General features: G+C 38.7%; 1 protein-coding gene across 1 annotated transcript; it reads right to left on the bottom strand.

The window, feature by feature from the left end:
* Positions 1-540: 540 nt before the first annotated feature.
* Positions 541-10,375, bottom strand: fga (fibrinogen alpha chain). Its single transcript, XM_012852435.3, is given in 9 exon segments — positions 541-1,155; positions 1,157-1,482; positions 1,999-2,599; positions 4,416-4,568; positions 5,027-5,125; positions 6,026-6,171; positions 6,453-6,636; positions 8,233-8,337; positions 10,237-10,375. Coding segments are annotated over 9 exon segments (2,013 nt in total). The 5' UTR covers positions 10,288-10,375; the 3' UTR covers positions 541-807.
* Between the last annotated feature and the right edge of the window lie 260 nt (positions 10,376-10,635).

Genomic DNA, 10,635 nt, shown 5'->3' with positions numbered 1-10,635 from the left:
CTGCTCTCATTACATAAAATCCTAACCTTTAAAGGCTTTAACAGTGATCAAGTCTTAATTATAAGTAGCTTCCTTCAAAGCAAAGTTTTTAAACAAAACTATGCTGGAATTGGCTCTAATTAGGTTTGATTAAGAGGTTTGGCCAGTTCACCTCCTTTTGCCTAATAAACATAAATCTTATAATTAAGGGCTGTAGGACCTTTCTACACAACAGGAAAATTCTCTAAAGCACAGACAAGGACTACTGGTTCCTTTAATCTGTTGAGGAATACAACATTTAGATTTTGGAATGAGCATTCAGTTAAGGCGGGTAAATGGTACGTTCTGACGTGGCAAATCAGGTGAAATCAGTCATTTAAAGTAAATTCAATGTAAAGATCACTGAATTTATCAAGCATCAAGAAATCTTGGTCTTTTGGAGCCTTTTATAAAAGGCAACCCTGGTTGATTATTATGAGATTATTGACACCGTTGAGTCCACATTTCAAAATGCTTCTTTTAACTTATTCAGTTTGAACAATCAGGACAACCCACAGCGGCTGAAGTGAACACTGCATGTTTATTTATTCATTGATCGTCACAGAGAACACGGAGAACATTGGGTCACTTTGAGAACATTGGACAGTGAAAACTAACAAACAGGTCGATACAGTACATCACATTGTTTGACATAAGTGTTGAAATCCCAGAATGATTCACCAACCAGCTCAACAGGAGGTCAACCTTCAGGCAAGTCCTCACTTCTCTCTTTATTCAGTGAGAGGACAAGCCTCCGGATGTTAAATCCAAGACAATTTACTGTTTGGATCAAAAGGCAGCCGGTCGGATGAAAATCCGTGCCGTCTTCAGGCTGTAAGAGGCAGGTTTAAACGTCGCCCACACCACCCCGTTCGCAGTTTTATAAGGCGTGTTGGTTTGGGGGTCGTACGAGCCTTTGTAATAATTCCCGTTTAAGTTAGCTGACTGGCAGCTGTTGTACCACCACCCGCTCCCGTACGCCTCCGCACAGCTCTCCCCCCACCCATCGTTGTCTTTGTCGATGGTGCTGAATTTCATACCGTTGTGGGACTCCAGAGCGTCCCCGGCGTCTCCGGTGTACCCAGAGACGTGCAGTGGGAACCCCTCTTCCTCAGTGCCTACTCTCACTGTGTACTCAGGCAGTACCTATGCCCCCCTCCCAGTCCTCCAGCTCAACCTTCAGCATGGTTTCAGCCTGGTTTGTCAGCAGGTGGAGGTTCTGGTTGCCCAGCCAGAACTCCCCCCTGCCCTGAGCGTCCACCGAGCCGAACCCGTCGCGGTACTCAGCCCAGGTGCGGTTGAAGCTGACGGAGCCACTCTCTCTCTGCTGGACTAACAACCACCCACCCATTATCCCCTCCTGGTGGCAGTAAACTTCCACGGCTGCCGTGGAGGCAGCAGGTTTGATCTTAAAAAGACCGTTCGTTTCCCCGTTCAGGTGCTTCTGGTAGGCGTCGACGCAATCTGCGGACAGAGGGGCAAACATCGAAGACCGCGAGTTAGCGTGGACCAGCTTTGGAGCAACTGGTTCAAACGTACTGCAGAGATAAAATCGCTCACTTCCCCTTCAATGAGAGCCTCCTGGTTCTACACTGTTTGGACCTTTGGGGACATTTTACAGTTCTCTTTGTTACAGAAAGCATTAATGGTAGAGAGATGAAAGGAATTTCTTTGGTATATATTCCCGGTTTAGGTTGAAACACTTGGCTTAAAGGTAATCAAAAACATGCAAAGCTTCTTGGCGAATCAGTGTTTGGCTTTCAAAGAATATTATTGCCAACTAGTGATTTAGTTCAGTGAAGCCAAATATCTGAACAAAAACTTTTACGTCACATTAATTTTTGAACTCTGGAAACTCGAGGACAATTGCATTCACTTCTTGTTTTTTGGTACATATGGCTAGCTAACAAGCTAGCTATCTAGCTGGCCTCTACTTTCTCGCCTCCTACTGATCTTACTCCAGTTCGACTGTTTTGGTACCTTTTCCTACAAACTCCTGTTGTCTTTCGACAACCGTGCTCTTCACACTTCGAGCATGAATATCAGGAATGTCGTCCTCTGCGTTGTCGGTCATGAATGCGCCGAAGTCCTCTCCAAATGGATCCATCCCAGATTTAGTATCTGCCAACAGGCTTCCCTTGGCTCCACCAGAATGAAACGATGAAGAAGAGGACGATGTACTGGTGAAGGAAGGGAACAAGGAGCTGAGTTCACCCTTTGTGAAACCACCGACCCCTTGACATTCAGGTCCACCGCCCACTTCCTCCACCCTTTCCACTGGCCCATCCTTTGTGTGAATAATCGTTCTCCTGATGGTCTTTGTACAACTGACGGTGTTGGTGGTCACGTGGCTAGTACTGGGCTGGCTGACCATTTCCATCCCTCCAAACCCGCCGGGAAAAGTGCCGTCGCCGCGTCCTGAGAGCTCAGTGATGGATTTAGACGAGGATGCAGAAGAGGAAGTCGCCGAGGATGAGGATGAAGAGGAAGATGATGAGTGGGAAGTACCTGGGACCTTGGAGATGGTGGCTGGAGATGAGCTGGAGCCTTCCTCCTCCAAGATAAACTGAACAGTATTCACCTGGAACCAGCAGAAACAAAATTTTAGAAACGAGAGCGAACAATTGCTTTTCTGTGTTACAAACACGTTAAAAAGGTTAATTCTAAATAAAATCACCAGCTGGGCAATGGCCAAGGATACGTTAAGAAAAAGTCTTTTTTTGGGGACTTTCAAAAATTCCATTAGAAACTAGGTTTGAATTTGGATACATATTTATGATCCACTAATCAATCAGCAAAACATAGAAATTACATGTCAAACACCAAATTTTTTTTTATTTTATTTTCCTAATCACTATATCCATAAAAGCTAAGAACTGCTACCATTTCTGGCCAAAAATAAATAAATTTTAAAAAATGCAGCACCCAACATCATGTACTTTGAAGCAGTTTTTGTAGTTTAAAAGACGGCAACATTTTACAGACATATGATGGAGATCATTTTGTAATAGCATAATTTTTTCCCTTCGTCAGATTAAAACTATTTTATGCATTGTAGTCCTTCAGATAAAAGATCTGAAGCAGATATAGCCTAAGGTTGTTAAGTGAGGGCGGGGGCAGATTGTCCAAAACGGGAACTGTCCCCAGGAATGGGGGACATCTGGTCACCCTGTCTGCAGGTCAGACCTCACAGTAAATAGGCAATTGGTATTGGCCTACAGGAGAGTCTGATTAGTGAATCTCTACTGAATTTGTTTTACTAGTAAAAGCTTAGTAGATCCCAAAAATCTGTTAATTGGAAGCCAATCCAACCAGCTAACAGCTATGCTAACGTCTAGCTCGGAGCTAACCTAAGCATTAGCATGTTAGATAGCACCTTCAGGATGAGTGAATCTTCCGCTATGGCGGAAAATCTGAAAAATATTAATTGGCATCGACCAGTAAAAGCCTGACAGGTTCATATCCAAAACATTTGATCTACAAGTAAAACTTCAGTAAACCTTTAAAACCTGCCCAGACCGCACATAGCTAGCTAGCATCTAGGAGCTAATATAGCAGTTAGCTTGTTAGTTAGCATGTTTGAGGTTTTGGGGATTCTGCTATCACAACACTATTTTCAACAGTAGATTTTCCAGTCCTAATTTCAATCTGCCATAGACTGGATTGTAGTAGGATCCTTAATCTGGGAATCACACACCCAACTGTTTTTCAGTTAAAAACATTAAAAACCAGTGGGATTTACTAGCTACCAGAAGCTAATGAAGCAAGCTAAAAACTATAATTGTTAGCTTACAAGCTACTACCTTTATTCACCCTAAGTATTAGTGGGTATATATAGAAACTAGACCCAATCTGTCAAAGAAATTTAATTTCACACAATCAGAACTTGAACCAAAACAGGAATTTGCTACAACTAACCCTTCTCTTTAGTTATCTAAGTTTTTACATTGAGTTTATTTATCACTGCATAAATTAAATAAATATAAAATATTTGGGATCCAGTCTGTAGTGAAGTAGAAGAAACTGGAGGGATTTAACTGCATTTGAATTGTAGCCATTTACTTTTTTTTATTGTCATAACCCTATGCTTTATAGATAACAGTTTTTAATTTGTCTGAATTTCAATATAGGTCCATGTGTTTGTAACACCCTTGAACGCTCTTTATCAGAGGCTTTCTAAAATCACTCAAAGCAAAAACAACTATAAAGTCAGTAGTGCATCGGTCCTTGAGGACTGGAGTCGGCCACCCCTCTATTAAAAGGAATAACATCTTTAAAATATTATTTCCTAGGAATTATTTCATATGTCCTTCAGATTCCAAAGCTTAAACACATTTTCCCTTTAAAAACACCTTAGGTTGGTGAGTTGTGTGTGAAGAATGGAAAGTGTCCCTCACCTGAGCGAACATGTCCTCCCTCTGTTGAGCTGCCACATCCTTGGATTTGAATCTGGAGTCCACAACCACATTCTGCAGGGGCCGGCTCTTCATCACGTACAGCGTCCCCACAGACTCGATGTTCTGGGCCGCGTTGGAGTCCAGCTGATTTATCTGAGAGAGAGGGCGACAAATGTGAGCAAAACGGATCTTAAGATACGAACATATTACACATCAGTAGTTTTTATTTGTGGCAAGTATAAACAACCATTTCTAAACTCTATGATTTAGATGCATCCAATATTGTAGCTCACAGTTGATGGATTTTACAGTTCCTAATTGCGCTTTTTGCCTCTACAGATATTTATATAAAACAAAATTTATTTAATTTAATCATTTTATAGAAAATTGCATGTAAAAAACAAACAAACTTTGCAGACATTACAACATAATAAATTATTAGCTGAAATATGCTGGCACTGTATTTAAAACCTTCCGCCATCCTTATTTAAAAATAGACTATATATGTTACGTGACTACCACTGATGTTAGAAGTGAGACATCTACAGGTCAATATATAGCCTTGGTTGTCAAGTGATCTTTAGTCCATCAAACAAAACCTTGGTCCTTACCTGTTTGTCCAGGGTCACGTAACTATCCCTGTCCACCTGGTACTCTGTGTAACCGGAGCAGGATCCTTTGCAGGCACGCAGCTTAATGTCAATATCGACCTAACAGAGGAGGGAAAAAAATACATAAATTTTATTCCTAATAAAACATAAATAAAAAATAACCACAAAGATGAATTACTTAGTTTTGCTGTTATCTTATTTTGATTTAGAATGTTATTCATTTTATTTATTTATTTTACAAACATTGAGATTTGAATGTTTAATCTCAAATATTGCAGTTTAAATTGTTGATTTTCAAGTTTAAAACCCTCTGATCTAAATCAAATCTGCGTTTAAAATGGGCAAAAAAAAAGTAAACTCATTAAGTAATCCCTTAAACCTTTAGACAAAAATTTATTATTTAAAAAAAAAAAAACAGTTTTGGTTCTCTTTTCTTAGCCCATAATTTTTCATACCTTAGGCAGAAGAACCAAGAGAGAAAATTAGACTGTAATCTGTCAAAATGTAATAAAATTATGTAAAAGAACGATCAATTAAAAACAATACATCTGTTTTTATTCCTATTTTATTAAAAAGATGAGATAGAATAATTATTTCCATCCCAATAGTAAAAGGATTTATTTAATGGCATAACAGCAGTCAAACCAGTCTCAAAACTGCTGAACAGCTTTTTACAAGTTTCTACTGCAATTTATAGTTAAAATACCAGATGATCTGCAGCTCTTCAATGTTGGAAGGCCTACTGGCCATAACCCTAATCATTTGTTCTTTCCGTGTTGGATTCATGACAGGAAGTCATTGTGTTGCTTCAAAACAGTATTGCTTCCAGTCAGAAGCAACATGTTGGGAAAATTAAAAGACTACTTTTAAATTGGCCGATGGTATGAATAACTTTTGGTTTCACTGCATGTCTTATAAATGACGATAAAAACCCAGATCAGACACAAAATTTTTTCTGCTGATTGATGGAACCGAATGTCTGTTTTCATCTCCCCGTACCTCCAGTTTCTGGATTTCAGCCACCTGGTCCTTGACCCGGCTCTTCAACGCCGCCAGGGTCTTCTGCTGTCTGTCGATCCTGACCTTCATCTCAGTGATCCTCTGACGCAGGTTCTGGGCCAGATTGTAGTACATGTTGTCACTTCCTGGAGGAAAACCACAGGATTCACTCGCACAAAGGTGCTCTGGTTTTGTTAAAACCTAACACTTAACCTATTTTGCATAAAATCTTTGGTAAAAGTGCTTTTAAAGGAAGCATCCCAAAATTAAACGGGTACTAATCACATACAACTTTTAAAGAAAATAAAAAATAAATATAGTTTACAAGGGCAAAAACGACTCATTTTTTTTTCTAAATTTGTCAGTGAACTTTAATACATTATAATTACCTGTTCATACCCAATGTTGCAAAGAAAAAGGTACTGACCAGTGTCGAGGGTGAGTTTCTCCCTCAGTATGTCGTAGGTCTGCTTGGACACAGTGTCGATAGAGCGATGCCTGGCCCTGTGCTGATCCAGCAGGCTGCGGATCTTCTCGATCTTCCTCAGCAGCTGATGGTCGTTTTTGTCCATGAGCCCCTGGATCCTGCAACCCGATGGACATTTGTAGTTCTGATGGAGCATGGATAAAAATATAAAACTTTTGAGTTACTGGAGACAGCTTTTAAAATAGGTACAATGCAGACATTTTCCCCAGGCATTATGAGGTTGCAAAAATTTGTTCTCTTTGAGTGTGTTAGGTCCTCATAAAAAGACAAACCGTAAGACCGGAGAATACAAATAATAATACAAATAAATACCAACATTCTAATGGATCTTCACAACAATTAAACATTACTAAATCTAATTAAAAATAAATTAACGTGAACCTTTTCTGCTTCAGACGTGACTGAGAACAACACAAATTTACTAGCTGTATCATTACACTTTTACTCACAATCCTGCTAACGGGTTGTAAACTTGCAATAGGTTATTAATTGAGAGAGACAAATTAAGTGACTTTATGTTAATGTTTAAGATTATTTTTGCAGCTGAGAAACCAGAATTTTCTCATTAACTTTTTTACTAAACAATGTTAATACATTTCTTTGATCCAGAAACCAAAAAAATAAATAAATAGCTTACTGTAATAAAGCTAACTATCTTACTGCTAATTGCAATAATTGGATCAGGTAATAATAATTAAATTAATTTATTCTATTTAGCAGAGTTTTTAAATTATTAAATGCCATTAAAAGTTAGTCAAGAGTTTTGCCTGGCTGTGGTGACTTTTACAGCAAGTTGATCCTAGCTAAAACAACAGACTAGCATTATTATAGCAATGAGCACTTTCTGTAAAATGTAACTTTTATATATGAAAAAAATTAATGCAAGTGAAGCCGTAAAGTTGATATATTTGTGGGATTTCCTTTAAAAACAAAAGCCAGGAAAATGTACTAGAATTTGAGTTAGTGGTGTCCTGATGCAGTGCTAGCATAAAAACCTAACGTCTTGTTAACAACTAAATACTGACTTTCTTTTTCTTAAACAAAAATAATACTTTCTTTTACAAACAAAAAACAAATATTTATCAAAATAAAGACCAAACACGAAAAAGTAGTGGTTGGAAAATCCTGATTAATCTTAAAAACATACTGCTGTCTTATTGAGCCGATGTGACAGGTGAATTTCTCCACTGTGAGATCAATAAAGTCTATCTTATCTTAAATAAGCTTTTTGGACAAAATTATGCCTGGATGTCTGCTTTGGAAGCTAGTAAGGCCAGTGATGGTTCTGGCAAAACCAAGCTGAAGAATTATCCTCAAACTGAATTAAAAAAGGAGAAAATGTTCATTTAAACCAGAAACCAAGACTGAACAAAATTCTATGTTACTAGTCTCAGTTTATATTGATATTCCTATATTTTCATTTAGCTCCAGCATTTGTACAGAAGGGTCCAAATGCTACATTTTCACCATCAGGATAGTAAGAAAAGCATTGGAAAAGTTTTTATTCTATTTAATGTGTAGCTCATTTGTTGCTTTAACTAAGTCTGTTTGGCCTCCTGGAAACTAAATCTAGCTAGTTGCTAGTTAATCTGAAGCAAAAGAAAACAAAATGAAATAACAATAATGGAAAACAATTCTTAAAGAACGTCTATTGTATTAAAAATATATAATTCCTAGACATTGTTTGAATAGGACAAAACAATAAAACAAGGATATTTACCCAGTCATCGTCAGTACAGAAGGGCCACTCTCTCTGGCTGGCACATTTATCAGCTTTAGTAGCATGTTCCACCGGACGAGGACCTCGGGGGTCCAGCACCGTAGCCTGGATGAAAACAGACAATAACACAATTTTTCTTCCTGTTTGGGAACTAATGTTCAGATAAAAATATAAATGTTTATGTTTTGTACTGGTTTTAACTAAAACTTTTAGTAAATCAACTCTGTGATTATAGTTTCTTGCACATATTCAGTTTCCAGCATGTTTAGCCTCTGTAAAAAAAAAAAAGAGCAAAATTTATATAAAAATTCTTCAAAGCTTCTCTGATAATTGCACCTAATCATAAGATTAAACAAGTTAAGTTATCAGTGAATGCACAGCTTGGGCCTCAGTTTGGTGTTCTACTTTTAAGATCAATTCAGTTAATAGAGCATTGTTATTAAATATATGAACATTTTATTACCATTTTCGTGGCCTACTCATCTACATTTTAACTGTTCTGTACCAAATAACACTAAACAAGATCCAGCTGGTAGCTGATTTTAAGGTTGAAGAAAGTTCAGTATCTCACAAAAAGCTAATCTAGTACCATGTTGTAGAAGAAAAGTTCAACAACTATTTTGTGTTGTGATTACATATATTGTAACTGTTTTTTCATCTTCTAGACTTGAAAACTCTTGAAAAAAGTTTGAAGCCTTCAACTGATCCAAAATGCTGCAGCAAGAATTCTGATGAAAATCAAGAAGAGGGATCATATTTCTCTAATTTTAGCTTCCCTTCATTGGCTTCCTGTTAAATCAAGAATATAATTTAAAATTCTCCTTCCCACATATAAAGCTCTTAATAATCAAGCTCCATCATATATCAGAGCTCTGATTACCCCGTATGTTCCTAACAGAGCACTTCGCTCTCAGACTGCAGGTCTGCTGGTGGTTCCTAGAGTCTCTAAAAGTAGAATGTGAGGCAGATCCTTTAGCTATCAGGCTCCTCTCCTGTGGAACCAACTCCCAGTTTTGGTCCGTGAGGCAGACACCCTGTCTACTTTTAAGACTAATCTTAAAACTTTCCTTTTTGACAAAGCTTATAACTAGAGTGGCTCATGTTACCCTGACCTACCTCTATAGTTATGCTGCTATAGACTTAGGCTACTGGAGGACATCAGGGTCTATTTCTCTCACTCTACTGAGTTCTACTGTTCTTCAATTTAGATTTGTTATTTCATCTTTTAACTTTTTGTTGTTTGTAATTTTTCTCTTCATAGAAGGTACACCTGGTCTGGCGTTCTGTTAGCTGTGACATCATCCAGGGAAGACAGATCATCCTCTATTACCCTCTACCACAGAAAGTACTCCTGGGTCAATGTGAGCTTCTGTGCTTTCTGTGTCTCTGCTCTGTCTTCTCTAACATAGAAAGTACTCCTGGGTCAATGTGAGCTTCTGTGCTTTCTGTGTCTCTGCTCTGTCTTCTCTAAGCCCCAGTGGGTCGAGGCAGATGAGCGTTCTCACTGAGCCTGGTTTTGGTTCTGCTGGAGGTTCTCCTCCCTGTTAAAGGGGAGTTTTCCTTTCCACTGTCGCTTCATGCATGCTCAGTATGAGGGATTGCTGCAAAGCCATCAACAATGCAGACGACTGTCCACTGTGGCTCTAAGCTCTTTCAGGAGGAGTGAATGCTGCTTGGAGAGACTTGATGCAACCTGCTGGGTTTCCTTAGAGAGGAAACTTTCTGACCAATCTGTTTCTGTAATTAGATTGATTTGACTTTGGAAAGTTCCTTGAGATGACGAGTTGTGAACTGGTGCAACATAAATAAACTGAACTGAAATTGTTTGATTTTGACTTGTCGACATGATATCTAGAACGGCTGAGACAAACTCTATTTTAGTTAGATAAGGTTTTACAATGCATTTCTGTTCATCTAAACCCTTCCTTACTTGGCATTGAATATTTATTCCACAACTTGTCCGCAAAAGTTATTAAAACCCTAAGTGCCTAAGGTTTGACTCACCTGTGCTATGGCGGCAGAAACCAGACAGAGCAGTAAGCTGAGCCTCTTCATCTTGCTGTTGTTCTTCGTCTCTGTGAAGATCCTGAATGCTCCTCTCGCTCTGCAGTCGGATCTTTTGAATCCTCCTGGATCAGTATGTCAAACCTCTGACTCACCGGAAAACCTTGATCAGGACTGATCTGGGTTGAGCAACAGCTCTTGCCCACAATGAAAGGTTCGATGGCTGTTTGTTGAACTTTGTGTCTTTACTGCAGCAAAGTCAACACAGAGTGAACGCAAACATGCTGCTGGATTTACTGGCATTTGCAACTGTGTTCTCTCAGTGCAAACAGTGACAAACCGCTGACAGCAAATTTAATGTGATGCATAAATTATGGACTTGTATGACAAATTAATCAA

Source organism: Fundulus heteroclitus, unplaced genomic scaffold, assembly GCF_011125445.2.
Source record: "Fundulus heteroclitus isolate FHET01 unplaced genomic scaffold, MU-UCD_Fhet_4.1 scaffold_71, whole genome shotgun sequence".
Classification (NCBI taxonomy): domain Eukaryota; kingdom Metazoa; phylum Chordata; class Actinopteri; order Cyprinodontiformes; family Fundulidae; genus Fundulus; species Fundulus heteroclitus.
The sequence above is the reverse complement of the archived record's forward strand: the minus strand, read 5'-3'. Positions and strand labels throughout refer to the sequence as shown.